Source organism: Diachasmimorpha longicaudata, chromosome 6, assembly GCF_034640455.1.
Source record: "Diachasmimorpha longicaudata isolate KC_UGA_2023 chromosome 6, iyDiaLong2, whole genome shotgun sequence".
Classification (NCBI taxonomy): domain Eukaryota; kingdom Metazoa; phylum Arthropoda; class Insecta; order Hymenoptera; family Braconidae; genus Diachasmimorpha; species Diachasmimorpha longicaudata.
In genome coordinates, this window is record NC_087230.1 from 6,281,050 (window position 1) to 6,300,383 (window position 19,334).

Consider the following 19,334-nt stretch of genomic DNA (forward strand, 5'->3'; position numbering starts at 1 on the left):
CCACTCTAATTACGGGGAAATAATTGCGCGATATTATTTCCCTCCAGGTGACTTCAAGAATTTTTTTGTTGACAGATTTGTTCCAATGCCCTGTGATTCGCACAAACATACTGAACCCCATGAAACCCTCGAGAATCAGATTTATCTCCCCATTTTCAGTCGCCAGTCCAACAAGACCAAATATTTCGTCAGAAAAAATTGGCTCAATCCCAGTGCTGCCCTCCTCGCATGTATTCAATTCCCCTGTACATTCTCCGACCGCCTAAAGTACGAAAAAAGACATCCATAAATTGTAAATTGAAGACGTTCAATATAATCCGGGTCACCAAAATCCGATTATCGAGAAGAGCTGTACGAAAATGCATAAAAGGTATGTACGTCCTGGGATACTCGACATATCTACCCAAGGGAGGTCTCTCGATCGATGACACACGAAGCTCAGCACAGACCGTCGTCTTTTTCCACTGTCTCGGAAGTAACCCATATCTATTTCAGTATTTTACGTCACGAAGCCATTGACTAATTCCACCGAATTCACATGTACTTGTGCACGAGACGTACAACGTCAATGTCCCATGACCGAGAACTTGAATTCCATATAATTTCATCAGTCAGTTGTGGGTGATAGATAACTAGAGCCACTTGTCCAATATCCGTAGTGAAAATTGAACGCAATAGAAAATTGTGCAGAGAGGAGCTTGCTCGAGGCTTCAGCTGTGTATTACTATATGGTGTGATTCAATTCGGATATGAAATCATTCAATTTACCAACTGCGAGTTCAGAGGATGCAATCTATTTTGTCGTTTAACACAAACAAGAAATTATGCTGTATTCACTTTCAATATTTTATTACCATTATTTTTACCATTTTTATTACTGTGACGTGCTCCCATGAATGAACTTTTTAAAGTATTAATTAATGTCATGTTGGGAATCCCTTAAAAAATTGATTTTATTCTGAATTGCTGGGTCGCAATCAATTTAATTTATTTAGTTTTCATCGAACGTTGACTTGCTGCTGATACAACTGTTGAACACGGAAATTAGAGGCTAGTCAAGGTACTCAAGGCTTTTCATAATTTATCGGTGTGAGTCTTTATTATTTTTACGATTTTTTTGATATATAGTGAATACTATGGCCTACGTTTCCTTAAAGTGCTAGTTAGAATTATGATCACGGAGTTGTAGTCACGAAGTGAGATCTTTGATTATTGTTCAAATTGAAACTGCTGAATTTTTATACAGAGATTTCTCCTTTTTTAGTCTAGAAAAATCGACACGCAAGGGAATAAAATGAGAAAATAATAAAACAACGGGGTATTAAATAGTTGTAGTGGAGCTTTTCGCTCTCATCGAGTTTATTTCTATAGCATGACTACCGGTATCGGTGGTAGCACCCTACGCAAGCCTCAAACAGTTATTCCACACGCCACATAAAAACTTCAAATACCAATGCTACAGTTATACAACACGATAAAATCTTTCAATAACCACTAACGGAGGCACGGAAAAATAAAAAGGAAGAGAAAAAATTTGCAAATTTTAATGGTTGATAAGTATGTCAACGTTAGAAAACTGCGGTAAACATTTAATAGGAAAAGTAGCGATTGGCATTATGAGGGCGAGTCGTTAAAACGTGCTGTAGTACTTTAACAGCGCCGAAAATTAGACTGAATGGAACTGGTCTTGTTGGGTTTCATTGTGACCTTTTAATTTAATTTTATGACTACAACTCACCAATTTCCTAAAGTCATTTGTCTACGTTTGGATAATTTAAGAGGTTGAAAATAAAATTTTTATTAGACAAGTCCCTTTGAACGAGGGGACTATTTGTTAATTTAGAACTGGTGATTGAGCGACTCAAGACACCAGATTTATTGTCCAAAAATTCCATACTTTTAAACAATATATTTTGACGTTCCCTAATTTAATATCTCATTAACAAAAAATGGTCGCTCTCTGATTTTTCTCGTAAATTTTAATAGTAGAATTCAAATTTTTTGAAAGAAAAGTTATTGAACTTAAAATTATTCAATAAATTCATGGAATCATCTATCTACTGCTTAGTTTACCCTACAGACAACCATACTACGTACATACTAGACCATTTGCAGTCCAGATCATAACATGGATAAATAGGCGAAAAACAAGGCTCCCATTGGGAAAACAAACACAACTGGAAGATAACGTTGAACTTCCCGTTTACAATCCACGTCAGAACAATCCGTCTTCCATTTTTTCCTCTGTGGTACCACTTCCTGTTTATCCCCTACTGTAATTCCTGATAGATTTTGGTCTTGCTTGAAGGTATGGTGTACGTAACGTTAAGACCCAAACTGCAGGCCACATTGACCACGACTGATTAAAGCCAGGCGCACCGAGATCACCAACTCTCGTCAGAAACTGTATCGAGCTGGTTACGACACAAACTATACCTTTTCCATTTGGTTGGGGGAGAGAGGGAGCTGCCAAGAACGTTGTTAATTTGTCCCCAACAGAGTTTACCAAGTTGGTGGCAATTTCGACCGGTCTTGTATTTCAAAGCTACTGTCTCAATCACTCAACTTTGGTTAATTCTACATTTTTTGTGAGAATATGCTTTCGGTGTCGTAAATCTCTATTAAGTTTTTATTTGATCTTCAGGGATTCAAAGTGTTACGGAAAACTAACTGACTTATAAATTTTAAGCCAATTATACCGGAAAAATTATTAGAAATAAGGGAAATTAGGAAATTCAACGTGTTTTAAATTTTTTACAGAAGTTTTTGGTGTTTTTGCACAAAACCGGATGTTTAGTACTTAAATACGTAGGATCTCCACTTACAATAAAGCTGAGATGAACTAATCATGTAAATTCCCAAATTCCCTCGATTTTCCTCATTAAATTATGAATTTTCAATAAAAATATTCGGTGAAATTCTACCAACGCGATCGCTCTATAAAAATGTCAATAAATTCTGGTAAAATTTTTCCACCAGTATCTGAACCATACCCCCATCGTGTTTTATCAAAACTCTCACGATCATCCTAAACTCCCTCATGATAGTTGCCCTCAAGGCATAATATACGGTTGAAGCTCAGGGAAAATCACGCTTTAAAATGTATAAAATAAAACGCGGCGTATTGAATCCGGTGGAAAATGGACTGGAAATGAGAGGGGGAGAGGAGGAAAAAACTTTTGTTTCTTTCTACCAAGCCATTACACGCCCTCTGTTCCCATAAAAGGTAAAGAGCGAAGAGTTCAGGCATTAAAGATGCAGCGGAACTATTGCAAGAAACCCCCATTCGTCGTCTCTCCTCTTCATTCCACCCCGCTGCTTTCTGGACTAAGTTTTCCACGTGAACTATTGTTTTTTGCCCTGGCTATCAGCTCAACCTAAGTGAAACATCTATAGATGAGGGACACTGAATCGGGGATAGGTAAGTGGAAAGAGAAGTTGTAAATCAGACGGAGTGTATGTCTTCTTTAATATCCCTATGAAAATTTAATTAACGAATTCCGTGGGGTACGGTAAATGTGGAGATGTATCAACGGGAGAAAGATTTATCGTTGTTAGACTGATGATTTAGTTGGGAGGAATTGAATGACCTTGAAAATAGTTATTGGAACATTTCAATACTTTGGGACTAAAAAACGTCGAAATAAATTGACATGTGGGGAACAGAGAGCTTTATTCCGGTCCAAGTGTGTCATCAACATAATTTAAATGGTTTCCCATGGGCGATATAGATTGCGGATGATTGGAGTTCGTTAACACTGCATTATCCTAATGTCGAGCAATGAAATGCAGGTGCCACTCGGAGAGAAAACGGGAGACGAGAGTCAGCGAAATAACTTGCAAGTTTAATCAAGCCCCACGGAAATGACATTTTGAATTGTTAATCCGAGTGTTGCACATACCCCGGTATAATGAGTTTCAGTAACATGTGGTGTACGTAGAAATACCACCACGATGTGTCCATTAAATTTTTGTCAAGTCCAAAAACGCCCAGTCTACACCATATCAAGTATGATAATGTGAATTGATCGTAAAGAGGATTCATTGATCGCATGAATAAATTCTCAGGTTGCGGTGATGGATTTGCGACTAGGGGAAGGCTCTCGGAGCCTATGACGCTGGGAAATATGGTTAATCTATAATCTTGAGACTATAATTGCGGAGATTGCGGTGGCACTCGACGGAAGGTAAAGTTCGAAAATTGGAGAATGTATAATATGTAGTTTGCGGATGGAGTACAGCTGAACGCTTTCATGAGAATAAAATCGAAAAATATTATCATTTCGTTATAATGAATTTCGCTCTACGAAGTCCTCGGATGAGTCCTCCCAAGATGTTACAGGAATAGCAAAAGTAACGGTTGAAAAAAATTTGGTTCCTGTTCATAAATTTCAATATTTTAGCATCAAGATTAATTCTACGGTTGAAATATACTCTTGAATTTATTTTACAAACTTTCCCTCAGATTTCGTTTGTGACTCGGTTTCCGCGAACTATGAAAATTCATCAGATAAATTCCAAAAGCAGTGAGCAGCTCTCAGTGACTGCATTTTCCCCAGCTCCACACGAGACCGAAAGACGAGAGAAAAAAGGGAAAATCACCCCATTTGCGTGAGCATAAACAGCTTATTTTTATGATAATTTACCAGCAGGATCTATTCATTCAGTTCATAACCAGAAAATTTAGCTTTTCGTACGGGCTTCCGCATCTCTGTTAATTGCAAACGTTCAAAAACACGAGCCCGCGGGTGATAGAGAGAGAGACAACGGAGGGCGGTATAAACACGTCGCGTGAAGGATGGAGTCTGTGATAAAGGGGTGCGGCTCAACGTTACACCCGACCGCACAAAACACATTCGCTGGCGCGTTAGTTAGTGCTGAATTTTCCCACGGCATTGCACGAGCGCCCTCGGGGGGAGAGGGGGGGGAGGAGCGTAAAATGTATGTGGGCACAAACACAATAGAGATGAGCGAAGCGTAGATCATGCTATCAGTTGAACGCAATGTAAAATTCTATAAATAAATCCGTAATTTCGCTAGAAATTTTGTTAACCAGTCCTGTGGGATTTAACGTTCCTCATTATTTAAAAAATGTAATGCGTGGATGCATTGAGTATGCAATTAATACTCTACGGCTGCACTGAGGTTGCTCATTACCCCACGGTATTTATCGGATATAGTAAGTTTTAGAAATTTCAAGGAATGTCATCTCTGGTAATTCATTATTTCATGAAAAAATGGAGGGACTATAAATATAAAGAAATAATTCATGTACAGCATTAATTTATGAATGTAATAATGTTATGGTCATATTTCAATTCTTTGAGTAATTAAAAAAATCGAATGAAATATAAATTTCCGGAAAATTTTATCAATTCAATTAACATAGGATTATTTACATCTTATCGGGTAGTTCACCTCGAAATTTATTCTTCTTGTAATATTCGGGTTTAGTAGCACGTTTACTGTACACTTACCACTCACGTAATTTACCTTCTCCGATAATCTGTGAATATCATATCTTTTCATGACCCACAATTTCATTAATATTATCATAATGAAACGTGTGAGTACGCGTAATGTGAGAACGGATGGAGAGCATTAGATGTGGTGAGATGAAGGTACATTTACGCTGGGGAAAACGATGAGGAGTAGGTGTGATGGTGGCACCAGAGCGGTGAGAAGTGGTGGGGTGGTGAAGGGGTAAAATGCACATTTGCAATTGGAGGACTTGTGGCGCCGGAAATGGTGATAACAGCGCTTGATCCAGTTGATCGCATTAGAGGCTCTTCTACGCTCATTCAAGGGAATGAGTGTGTGAGCTCACTCCACCGCGTGTTATCCAAATATTTAATGAACGGTCCATTCAAATTTTCAATTTCACTTTTTTAATTGAAAAATTCCCTTTTTTTGCGTTTACCGGAGGGTGAAAAGACCTCGATGGTGAGGGGATTCATTTGATATTTATTCAATTCACGGATAAAAATTCCTTTTGTCGAGCTATTTCGCGTATTGACCTGGTTATACAGAGAGCATTAATATAGGACATTTTCTGAGTGAAATATTCGCCCACAGCAGAGCCCTGGGAAATTGCTCTCCATTGTTCATCGCCTTACTTATCATTCCCTACTCGAGTGTGTACTCGAACAATTCACAGTCAAAGAGCTTTCACAACCAGCAACATCTTCTGTGACTAATTGAGAATTTCAATACAGTGAATAGGGAGTATTGTGCAAGTTTCATGATTGACAAACACAGTTTTTAGTTCAAGTTCATGACCTCGATAGGAGGTTCAATATTCTAAAACTGTGGTTTCCAGTGGCAGATTGATGACGTGAGGGATATCCTTGTGATCCGCGTTATCTTTAGCTACCTTCATTGTTCGAAAACGGTGCTAATTGCGGGGATTACTATTAATTTAGAGGTAAAATTAGTTTGTTTGGTAGACGTGCCTATTTTTATCGATTCCCAGAGTCAATATAAAAACTCTCTTTCGATTCAGGTTATACTTTATTCACAGCAGCGAGCAATAAAACCCAGAAATGAAAATTTTCCTACTTGAACTTCCATTGAAAAAATTACATCTATAATTTTCCAGATTCTAATAAATTTTTCTAAAATTATTGAACTTAAATTTAGAGATTCCATCGATTGTCTCATTAAATTATGAAACTTCAATGACAGTTGCGCTCGATAAACATTGACGTCAATTTGTGTTTCCAAGTAAAAATCAGACGATAATATGATGCCAAAATTCTCAGCGATGTGAACACGAGGACACATCTAAAATCTTCAGAAGTCTATCACGAACTATTGTCGGACTAATAGTAATTTATATCACTAAACATATTCGCAGGGCACGTGCCCACTCTTTTCTAGATTAGAAGAAGGAATGAAAAAAGTTGAAATTAAATCTCGCCATATTGCAACATTATAACGAATCCATTGATGAGAAAGAACGTGAGGAGAATTCACGGAAAAACTGGAGTGTTACGGATAAGAAGTAGAGTAGATTTTTTTACTTCTCCCGAGATCGCGAATGAAGGCGGAAGCTAGAGCCAAGAGCCACCGGGAAAAGTAGTCTGGCCGCTATCCAGTCGCGGACTCTCTTATCGCACAATTTCCGTCCCTCCAAGCCCACCCTCTTCGTCGCCCTTTATCCTCACCGTGGTATTATGGTACGTATGGTGCCATGTCCAAGGAAAACTCGTTAACGTGATGTTTATCATTTTATCACGTTAACGCTTTACCCCTGTGGGCTGGGGATAAGTTTTCCTTCTTTTTTATTCCACGCTTAAATGCATCTGGGGTTCAAGGTAGTACGGAATTTTTTCAGAATGACGTTCTTCCGCTCAGTGGTTGGTCTTAATATATTGTGAGTGAAAAGTTGAGGTTAAGCTAACTAAAAAATCACGGAATATTTTACTGCTCGAAATGTAACGGTGCGGAGAGAGAATGTGTGAGAGAAATTATGAGACAAATCAACAAATCGTGACGCGAACTTGAATCCTCGGTCTGTGCGACTCTATGTATATCGAACAAAGAATGGGAGATGAGAGGTGAGTTATTCTCCTCGTTGGGAGAATGATTAAGGTGAAGACGACTTGCCCTGAAATTCCGCTGCTAAATAATAAAACTGATTCAATTATCCCTTAATTAAGAAGACTAACCCTATCGATACGATAAACTCAGAAAAAAATATCGGAAAATGAATTATCGAGCCCGACACAAAGGATTCCTTTTACTGCAGAAAATAATCAACCCCATGAAAAACACACTGATGTAATTATTTTCAATTGACCCAATTAATTCCCGTTTCGCAATGATCCCAGTAAAAGCCTCGGGAAATTGATAAAAATACTGCAATATCAAGCATTCGCCCCAGATTCGCTCACAAACGACCCTTGTGTATAAAAAGAGGTAATTTAAGATACAAACTTGTTTATCATAACATTAATTCAGTGAACAATTGATCTGTGAGAAAAATAAATCATTGAAATCCAATAAATTACCAAACCTAGACCCACGCAATTAATTTCAATTGGCCCAATTAATTTCCTATTCGCACTCATTTCAGGCGAAGCTTTATGAAAATGGATATCCCTGTCACTCCAACCAAAACCGCAACTCCATTCTTAATTAAAACGCTACCATATTAAGCGATTGCCCTCGTTTCGCCAAAAATAACCCCTCTCATATGAAGGATCATAATTCAAGTCTCCAATATTTTCATCGTCACATTAATCCATTGAACACATCCCTTTTTGCTAAAAATACTGACAAAAAAAATGGCGGACGTCTAGAGTTCAAGGTCGTCTAACATTTTCTAACGTAACTTCTTTCTACACAACAAATCAAAATGCAGTTCAGGATGTAACATAGAACAATAACAAATCAAACTGATATCACAACCTTTAAGAGAATCAATAAATTTCTATGTATCCTATTGGCATCCGAAAATTGGTGAAAAATAAATTAGTGAACAGAATAAAATATGAACCATAAACCCACGCAACTATTTTCAATTGACCCAATTAATTCTCTGTTCGCAATGATCTCCGAGAAAGCCTCATAAAAATGAATTCCCCAGTCACTTCAAGCAAAATCCCACTTCCGTTCTTAATTAAAATCCTACAACATAAAGCATTCGCCCTCGTTTACCCCCAAAAATAAATCTTCACGTATGAAGCGATGTATTTTAAGGCTGAAACATTTTCGTCATAATATCGGGGTAAATCGATACGCGAGTTAAAGTCTCAATCCCTCCCCCTCGAAACAAGGACGAAAGGGCACACCCCCTCCATTGGCCCCGCGAAAAGCCTCGCCAAGTGAAGAGGCCAGGCATATCTACATTAGGAATAAATCGAGCGAGTGAAAATTGGCTCCGGCTGCACGTTCAATAGTCAATTCCAAATATATCCTCGAGATTCATCCAACTGACGGTGTCTCCAGCCATCTGCACTCCTCTCCTCGTGGACTATTTTAAAATCCATCTGCCTAAACTATCCCCCGTTATACACTGTAAAGCACTTTGGCTTCCATCCTCCGATCCACGCCCCTCCATCCCACCATCCACTTAAACCACTTCATTTCCACATCCTTACTCGCTTCACCTATTTAACCCCCGCGCTATAGACAGCGAGTGGTTAAATACATCATCGCGTAGAATATCATAAAAAGTCACGGAAAAACTGAAATAACTCTCGACTCGCTCAATGTGAAAGATTCATTCTGGTCTTCCTCTCCAAATATACCGACGAGATCGACTAACGAGACATTGGGGAAGGGTCGAAAGTTACCCCTAGTGGAAAATCCGAGTTTCGAGGGGTTACACACCTGAACAATATGTCTGACAATAACCGGGGTTTGACTACTTGCTGGGAAACTTCTTGAATTTTTTTTTTCTCAGCATAATTTACCGTTAATTATTGTCTAATATCAATGTCTGTTGAGCGCCTGAGGGACCTGATCAGGATATCCACTCGGGTACAGGACCCGGAGAACGAACACGCTCTTGAGTGCACCGAAAAATTGATGACAAAATTCGCTATTATCTCATGAATCATAACGATCTGAAAATAAAAATGACATGGCTGTCTTCTTCATCCATAAAATAAGAGTCAATGTTGAATTCATGTATTATTCTCAAGGATGTGCGCTTTGGAGTGACACTTGCAACGAGGCAGGAATATGGAAGATCTAGTATTTGCTCTGGGTATACACATTCGTTCTTTCTTCGGTTCTCTTGTCGACGGGGGCGTCGTAGTTGGAGAACCAGAGGGAGTCCCAGGAACAGGAGAAATAGAGGGAATAAGAAGAAATAAGAGGAAACAAAGTATTGACTAACGTGCGATACGTCACGAATGAAAGATGGTCTGGATTCGGGCGATCATTTATGTATTCGCTAAGTTGTGGGAGTGCGAGAGAGGGATGTGGATGAGAGATGAGAGAATGAGTAAAGAACCGAATACACGAGGGGATGATTGAAGATTGAGCCAAGATGAATCCATCGATGAATAAATACAGATGTCAGGAATAAGTGAAATACGAGGGAATATGGTATTTCGATTGAATGTAGCGAATAATTAAATGTTTTATATCAAAGGCCACGGGGGCATTGCATTCCAACGACTGGGGTACACGTGCTTTCCCAGACCAAGCATGTACGACTTATATTATCCCCAACTATTCAACTAGGCCGGTCAACTTGTGTGTATGTAATTCGATACGTATACAATGCATAATGTCGACTGCCTTGCCTCTCCTCGTACTTGGCATGTTGGTCTGTACATACCGGAAGTGACTTGGGTTCTTCCGCAATTTTCTACAACTCAACGGCAAAAGGTTAAATGTCGTGACTTGTCTTTCCACCTTTCACCGATATCCCACAGGGTAATTTGCGGGAGATAATAGTGGACGTAATATTTTCATTGTATTTCATTTTTTTGTCATGACATTCTTGTTCGTTGGGTGCACTGAGAAAATAAATTACAACTGTCGGGAAATTAAATGTGAGAACATACACGAGATGATTTTTTTATAAAAATTACTGTTTTATAAAAGTGTAGCATGAGGCATCGTTACCTTAAAATTAAAATTAATGGGCGATTATTAATTTTTATTGGAGATTGTAATTTTATTCTGATGAATTTACTGTGGTAAATTTTACCCTTCACTTAATCATCAGTTGTGATACTCAACATTTCCAATATCGCTCGCAATCTCTTCAACATAACCATTATTTTCCTTGTGGATACCACTTCACTCCTGATTTGTCTCCTCAACTAAAATCACCAGGTATCTCGATTTAAAATTCACCTGAATTATTCAAATCCCACAATCAGTGCTCCCCGCTTGGACAGACTTCAGCTTCGTCAACAGAGTGGGTTGGCTGAATGTCACGAAGCAACAACACAATGCGATATTCTAAAGCATTTCCCTCCGAGATATATTGTTCAGTGAATCCTCATTGCTTTGCAAATTTCAACAAATATTTTCCACCTTTGAGGATCGATAGACGCCTCCTTTCCAATTTCCCTTCAATTCCCCCCCTCGGCCCCCGAAGGGATGCCCTGGTACACCCTGGGAAGCTTCTTCAATCCAGGAAATATCGAATAGCTCCCGCTGCGATTGGATGGAGATTTTATTTCTCGAAATCTTGACCCTCGCGCAATGGGTATATGAGAGTCTCTCTGAAGAGATGTCAATAAAACGTGAAACCCCTTACAAGAATATCAAGAATTGAATTAAATAAAGAAATTCCCCACACTCCTTAGGGAATATTAAATTTCTCATGGATTTCAAAAATGGAATTGAATTTCATGGACTAAACGGGGATCAACCGAACAAATATTTCAACAGTCGCTTTAAACTCTTCTCAGAAGAGGATTTGATCGGCAGAATTATACTCTCCCAATCCCTCCTACAATTATCAATTACTCCCTCACACTACACCAGCGAATGATTTTACCCCAGGTCCATTCACTCGGGGTTGGATTTCCTCCCTTAATGCACTCAACAACCTGTTGCCGACATTTTTTCCTAATAGAATCAAATATACACCCACCCCTACTTTTCCTAACCTCCCGACCGTAACGGAAACCCCTCAATTCACAAATTCTCGACAATACTGACAATCTGGCCGTATCACTCCCCCATCCCCCTCACGATACCTGTTACCATGGCCTGATATTGGCCCTTAGTAGTTGGCGAGCGTCCAGATTCAACAGATGTGAACAATCGCTGATTCTAATATAACTCACTGAAGCCCTTCCTGTACAGTACCCCCATACTCCTATGCAATTTCGACAATTTCATAAATCTGATGGGTACCACGGCTGCAATTCCAGCTGCATTAACATCTACCAGATATTTACTCCAGCAGCAATTCATTCTGTCCTATTTTCGTGTTTTTATGCGCCAAAAAATATAACTAATTTCTCTACTATAAATATTTATTGGTGCCAACTTTGACTGAATCTATTTACTTAATCCAAATCAACGTCATGACAGCATAAATCATTTCTCTGTATTAAAAATCGACTAATTTTGAATGATTAAAACTTGTAAAGAAATATTTTATATTCTTTTATTACACCTTCGTTTCCTCAGAGGAATATCACCTTGAACCTAATGACTCACATTCACAGTGGTACCACTCATATACACCACACCCCAAACTTTTCATAATTTCCACCAATAAAAATGTTTCCCCATTTCAAGTAGAACTACGAGAACGAAAGAAATACAAATCATAGAAAAACCTGTTCAATTCGACCAAAAATTAATTTTTAATTAACAGTTCGAAATGTTAATTCCAATACTCTGGATATCAATGACATTTATTCCATCAAAAGTACCGCTTTACTTCGTTGATTTAACGAACATTTAACAGCGCGAAGGTACCAACGATAACACGATTACTAGCAGAACTCAATAATCAAGGATATTGCATCGTAAATCGGCCTGTAGCTGTTGGCGGTACAATTAATATAGGAAAGAGGGAGTGTTGTTGATCGAGTTGGGGGGGACAGGGGGATATGGAGGTGTGCGCGTGAGAGACACGGGTGGTAATGTCTAGTGGAGCCAGACACATTCGTCTTCGGCTGGGCGAGACCGCAGGAGTGAGAACCCGGTGAGACAGTGAGAACGGCTGAGGTTCGTGGAAAGAAGAAATCAGAAGGGAAATTACCAATCGTTGGCCGGGTCCCGAGGAAGGAGGGGGAGGGGGTGGCAGGGCTCGATAAATCGGTTCCTCATTCTTCTGATCTTCATTTGGTACAACTTTGGGCTGGATTGCTCCTCTAGGGGTTGAGGTGTGATGGGGTTGTCTCGGGCATCGCGGAGAACCACATCTTGCCGCACGAACAGTGAAAGAAGTTTTCGAGCTATTTAAAATTCCACACGAACGCTTCTATGCAAATTGCGGGGATGAGGTTCGGTGTCTACGTGGTGGGTAGAGTTGAAGAGGGTAGGGGTATAGGGAGGGGGAGAGCGGGCTTTTCGCGTGCTACGAGTGGAATAGCTCATGCATCCACCAAAGACCTTCTGCGCTGAGTTTGAATCTCTTGAGGATTCGCAGATGGTATATAATGTATGAGAGACTTTAACGCGCAGGCGATGAGTAACAATATCACGGTGGAACATCAAATTTTTATACAATCCGCAGTTGTTCCGAATGCCGAGAGAGACTATTGTTTGAACCAAGGATATTCTTGATTTAACACGAGATATTTGGTGCACGCGAAAATACATTTATCATTTTATTTAAAAATAGAAGAATGTATTTTTGGTTGTTCGAGTGATAGAAGTTTTATATCGGTCTGCCCTACCTCGTTCGTTCGTTAAAGTTGGCCGACTATGATTTCGGTGACGTCATTTTTTCCGGAATCATTGATTTCGAATAATTTCATTAAGTGGAAGTGGTAAGACGAGATGAGTTACTTCGGACTGTTAACGAATTTTTGATAAATGTCTGGTAATTTGGGAGATATGGAAAAATGACAGATGTCGTTCAGAAATTTCATTATCTCCCTTCGTTTTAGAGGTGGGTAAAAGTCGAGGTAACATTTTCTTTTCCTCAGGATCGTCATTCTATACCGCTAATCCCATCCCCTTTGAAGCAAGAAAAATCACTGGCGTAAAAAGAAACCCCCAGAATTGTCAAAACGAGAACAAATCAAGGGATCGATTCCCAATAAAATGAATTGAAGCGCGAAGCTTCAACCAAGACAGGAAAAAAGTTGAAAAATCATACAGAAATGGATAATAAAAAGGCCCGATTGGGTGACGGTTATGGGAGTGGAAAAACTCAGCTAATTGCTTCGCGCGGAGGAAATTGAATTCTCTTCTAAATCACCTGGAAATGTCATTGCAAAGTGGAGTAGATAGAGCGAGTATGTGGGCGTAATGCATCGAGGTAGAAATGTTGTAGCTGGGAAGCAGGAAGCACCGGTGAGGAAAGATACCATCAAAGGCCATCCGGCACATTTTTCTCTTCCTAAAGCCGTATCTCTTATCCCACTCTTGCTCATTCAACTGGATCTTTCGTACCACTACCCCGGGTCACTGCTGATCTTCAATACTTTCTGAATTTTTATTATACATTTTATCTCGGTTATCTGCTTTACTCCTCTTTTCGTCAGCTTCAGTAGCTCAGGATATACTTGAAGTGGTCCACGCTCGATGCACCAGATAATTCTCATATTAAATTAAATCGAGGAATTTCATTAACGATTATTGATTTGGCCTTTCAGCTGTCATTGGCCAATTGACTCGATATATTGCCGCCCGGAGAGAACTTTTCAGTTAAAATTAGGGAGCTATGGGAACTACAGTATTTCATGCCCCAGGAGAGTTGAAGAAAATACTTTTACTGTCGTGTTGCGCACGATATTTCAGGCCCCAGAGGCATAAAAATTATTATTCCTCGTACCCGTATATCCTACTCAAGCCTAGATGTCCCTCGAATCACCTCAAAGAAATGCTAAAACGGATTGATGATCAAACTCATGTATTGATCGTCGCCACCATCATCGGAACGAATTTAAAAACCCGAGTGATCGCCGGTGATAATGCCCGAGGCTTGAGAGAGTAAAAACGATGAGAACAAGTTGTTGAAGCGCTTGAGGATAGGATAGAGGGGGTTATAACATCCCAGAATAGATATAGAGCAGAGTGGCATCAAGTCCCCCTTCCGACATTCTTATGATGATCTCTACGGTGATTGGCGTTATCTCTAAACTGAGATCGAATTTCACTCTCCGTTTAAGCACCGGCCTATCCCGCAACGCCCCGATATTCCAATGAAAACAAGATCCGTAGGAAGCTACGATTATTTTCTCAGTCTCTCGAGGCTTGACAACACTGGCAAGACGAAAGTTTTTGGAGAAGTGGGTTTTTTACTCCCATAAAAAAAAATTCAGGGTTCGGAAAGTATCAAGCCCCCAACATCTCACGCTAGGAGAGAAAAATCTTACACTGGGGAACTTAGTATTTGTCTTAGAGATGAAGAAAACAGGGTACAAAATTAATTCAATACAGCAAAAACATCCATTTAGGCCAGATAATTATTTATTCTTTTAATAAATATTCCCCTAAGAGAAGAAAAAATTCAGAAAAATAAATAATCGTTGACGGAGTCCGTTTAAGGTCACGTGCCGATAAATTCAAGCGCAAGAGCATGAGATTATCATGTGCCATTCAGAAACTATTAACAAATCATTTCAGGAACTAAATAGCCTCGTTAACCGCAAGTAATTCCCTCTGTAAATGTAACTCAATCCACTGACTGAAAACCAGAAGTGCTGGTGAACGAGTGCACGTAAGACTGCAGCTAATGGGATTCTTAGAGTACAATAGAGATTGGATACCTAAGGCTTTTCCTTGACTATTGGGTCCAGGGGTAAGCGGAGTTGATCCACCTAGCCGTGCCAAGGCACGTAAACTATGACCCCTGGTGTGTGCATCCAACTGGTGTTTGCACGTACCCTCAGTCTATAACCACGCATGAATTAATTCCCTGGGATAGGTAATTTTAATGGAGCCTGTCATCAAGCTAATAGCACGCCAGCTGCATCAACGATGAAGCGGTATAACCTGCTTAACCAGACAACCGTGTAATTCTATTTTTTTTTTCAGTTACCCCAATCGCTCCATCAAATGCCTGGATCGAAGTTTTAAAAGTCCGAGACTAGTCTTGAGAATATCTTCCAACTAGTTACGTTGAAGATTGACTTGCCATCAGCAATGCTGATTACACGGCGAGGAAAGTTGGATAAAAAGCCGATCTACGCCGCTTTATTGATAAATTGCCAAGATCCCTTCAAAAATCACAAATTGTCATTTTGGAACCTCAAATCAATTTCATTAATGCGCGACATATTCTCTTGTCATCATCACAATATTCGTCACTTCCCTATCCCTTACAATCCTTGTTCGACTCTGTCTGATCCCGAGGAACGTTTGAGAATCGACAAATAAGATCTTAAAGGTCAAGTGATCACCTCTATTTGATCCCTCCACCCCTCATGATCATTTCTCTCAAAAATTTCAAAAATAACCCAGACGACAATAGCATCATTTTGTCCTGTTTGACCCGCATAACTGCTGGCCCCTTTGATGCTCTGCCTTCTGCTTCCTGATCTGACTCATACAACTCATCCACTCGCTCTACCCATCTAATCTCATCTCTCTTCCTCGTCAACTCATGTCAACACACATTTGGCCCTCAAACCTCTCCGAGTTCCCTTCCGTCGCGCCGAAAACAAGTAAAGCAATTAGCACTCACCCTCATTCTGATTATTCCCAATGAGTATCTCCGTATCCTCGAAATCCGCCTCCTTCAGAAGATCAATAGGATGTTTGGGCAGGAAGACTCCATCAATAGTAGGTGCCGATGGAAATCCCAGAATACCCCAGTAGCTATTCCACTGCTGTACCGATATACTCTTAGCATCGACAGACCTCATGCACGCCATGACCCTCGCTGGATTCTCACCAAGCATTGTGGAATTACATCCACAGTCATCAACCAGCACCCTGGCCACCTCATTGGCCTTCTCTCCAGTCATGAAGCTCCAAGGAGCATTGAGAGTCCCACTCTGTAATATCCCCCGTCGTACAAGGCCCCTCGTCACCGGGGAAAGTAGATGGAGCGATACCGATCCACCACCAGCAGATTCACCAAAAATCGTTATAGCATCAGGATCACCACCAAATGCCTTGGCATTGTCCTTGAGCCACTTCAGCGCCATCGCCTGATCCCAGAGGCCCATATTCCCCGGTGCCTCCTCACTATTACCAAAATGTTTATTCAAATAAAGAAATCCAAAGGCACCAACTCGATACTGCATCGATGCTATGATAACATTGCTACTAGCGGCCATAAAATTAGCATCATAAACGTCAAGTGTTGCTGTACCACTCATATAACCACCACCATAAATCCAAACAAGCAGTGGCATTCCTTTTTTCTCCATTCCACCACCACCAGGTGCCTCTTTATGCCTGAGTCTGAGCTTCTGGGGTACCCAAATATTCAGGTACAGACAATCCTCGGAGACATTTGTATTTGGATTCCACATCTCTTCACCTTCAAAACCCGAAAAATACTCGTAACGCTCTTGAAAACAGCTGTTCGGTTGGCTTGTTGCATTCAGAATACCGTGCCATGGTTCAATGGGCAATGGTTTGCGAAATCTGAGCGGACCAATAGGTGGCTTCGCAAACGGTATACCGAGATAAACGTGTACATCGTGATCCAGGACAGATCGTGATAATCCACGCACAAGTCCAGTAGTTGTTTCAACGATCAATGGATCATTTCGCACTTCTCGCAAATCACGCATTTCCACTGTACCGAGGCTTAGGATTATCAGTGCGATAATTATAGTGGGCTTTTGATGCATTTTGATGGGCTTTAACGCGCGAACACTCAACAAGTTAAATCGAAATTGCAGTCAAATGCGTGGACCTGTTTGTTGCGGATTATTTGAATTTAGTTAATTTCCTAACTCACTGATGGTTAATCAAGTGGAAACACACTCTATGCATTACACACTCACTGCACAGTGGGTCATTGCACCTTTACATCGGGGGATTTATCGGAGCAAACCAGTGATTATGAGGTACTCCGATTGATCAAGTGGATCTAGTCACTTGGCTTTATTTATTTTTTTTTTGGGAATTTATTTGGAATTAATTGGGGACAAGTGATTCGCTCAGTGATTGACTGATCCTGACGGCCAATTGACAGATTCACGCGGAGGCGCGACGATGTGGCTCGTTGCGGCCGGCATACCGCGATGCACGGGGTCGACTGAAAACCGAAGGAGGAGGTGGAGGTGGTTATCGTACTGTGTTTGTGTGTTGGTGGCGGTTCGTGGGCCAGTGGTAGGGAAAGCGTCGGCGCACGTCTCTTGGATGGAATCTTGCGACGCGCTAGCGGCAACGCACTCGATCTACAACCAGCGTTACTTGCACCACGATACACAACGTATAACCACGCGCCTCCTTTCCCACCGATTACCCGCGGATTTCTCTTTTTTTTTCTTTTTGCACAGCATCTTTTAATTGGCACGCATACCAATGGGATTATTGCGGACCGGTGAGCTCTACTGGGTGGCATAAATTTTGAGTGATCGGGTCCGGGGGGATGGAAATTATTAGGGCTGGGGTGGAAATTTCGAATCATCATGCGGCGAGATCCATTCCGGATGATTTAATCTATTGTTAAGGGAGGAAATTCAAAGTCCGGGGATAGTTCGCTTGCCATTTTTGGGAGAAGTACATTAGGCTTGATTTAGGGAGGAACATCTGGGGGAATTTTATGAATCAACAGACACTCACGGAATTTTCATGTTTTTGGTATTTTTATATTCTGAAATATTACCCACAAGTGAGTCTCTACGGATTTTCAGAAAATATTCTAAATTACTTTGTTCATTGTGTTCTCATGATTCATCGCATTTTTTCTCGAGATATGTATGTGACGGAAGCAGCAAGAACACGTTCACTCAAATGAGAAATCATTTCATGACACTTCGATTTTTCTAGTTTAACATCACGGAAACTGTACAGGGAGGAAATTATTTGGGATTAAGAACATTGAAAAAAATATTCCCTCACCAGGGCAATCGTTCTTTCATGAAAAAAATGAGTTCGGAGGGATCCACAAGCCAGGATTGACGTATACCTCGCGTGCTAGAGGCTCACATTTCATTATTTATTATCTCCTAAATTGTGTAGTGCGACTAGTTAATGTTTTTTCAATGACTGAGGAATATTATAAACATTATTTATGATGAGCGTGGGAACAACCGTAACGAAATTCCGTTTTTCAGGGATATATTTTAAGTAATAAAAGCCTGAAATTTCCCCAACTTCCGGTGAATTTTCCATTACCTGAAAGTTCAAGAATATAATTACCTAAATATCCTAATTTTCACGCTTTTCAGGAAGTTTCTAAACTATCGTTTACTGTCTCCTGGAATGTTTACAAAAATCCCAGTGCAACTACAACTCAATGGTCATTAAACCACTTAATAATAAAATTCATTGCGTAATTTTCACCTGAATGACGCATCGGATTATAAAATTAACTCTAATGCTCTGCATATTCTTTCAAATTTTTTCTCCGCGATGTAAACTGCATGTCCGCACGTTTTTTCCATTTTAATTGCTTTTTGTGGATTTTTTTGTTCAACAGAGAACATGATGGAATGGATTTGACAGCCAACGCTCTCAAATTACGGAAATGGGATATCACCGCTGAGGCCGTGATTCAGTCTTTTTTACTCTGACTATTTCAACTTTATTTTGCCGCGTTTTTTGTC

At 40.2% G+C, this 19,334-nt stretch overlaps 1 protein-coding gene across 1 annotated transcript in view; it reads right to left on the bottom strand.

The window, feature by feature from the left end:
* LOC135164113 (acetylcholinesterase-like) overlaps positions 1-17,825 on the bottom strand; it is a 56,586-nt gene extending 38,761 nt beyond the window's left edge. Inside the window, exon 1 of the mRNA XM_064124173.1 lies at positions 16,289-17,825. Within this exon, the coding sequence (XP_063980243.1) occupies positions 16,289-17,408 (1,120 nt within the window). The 5' untranslated portion in view covers positions 17,409-17,825. The remainder of the gene's footprint in view (positions 1-16,288) is intronic.
* Positions 17,826-19,334: the final 1,509 nt, after the last annotated feature.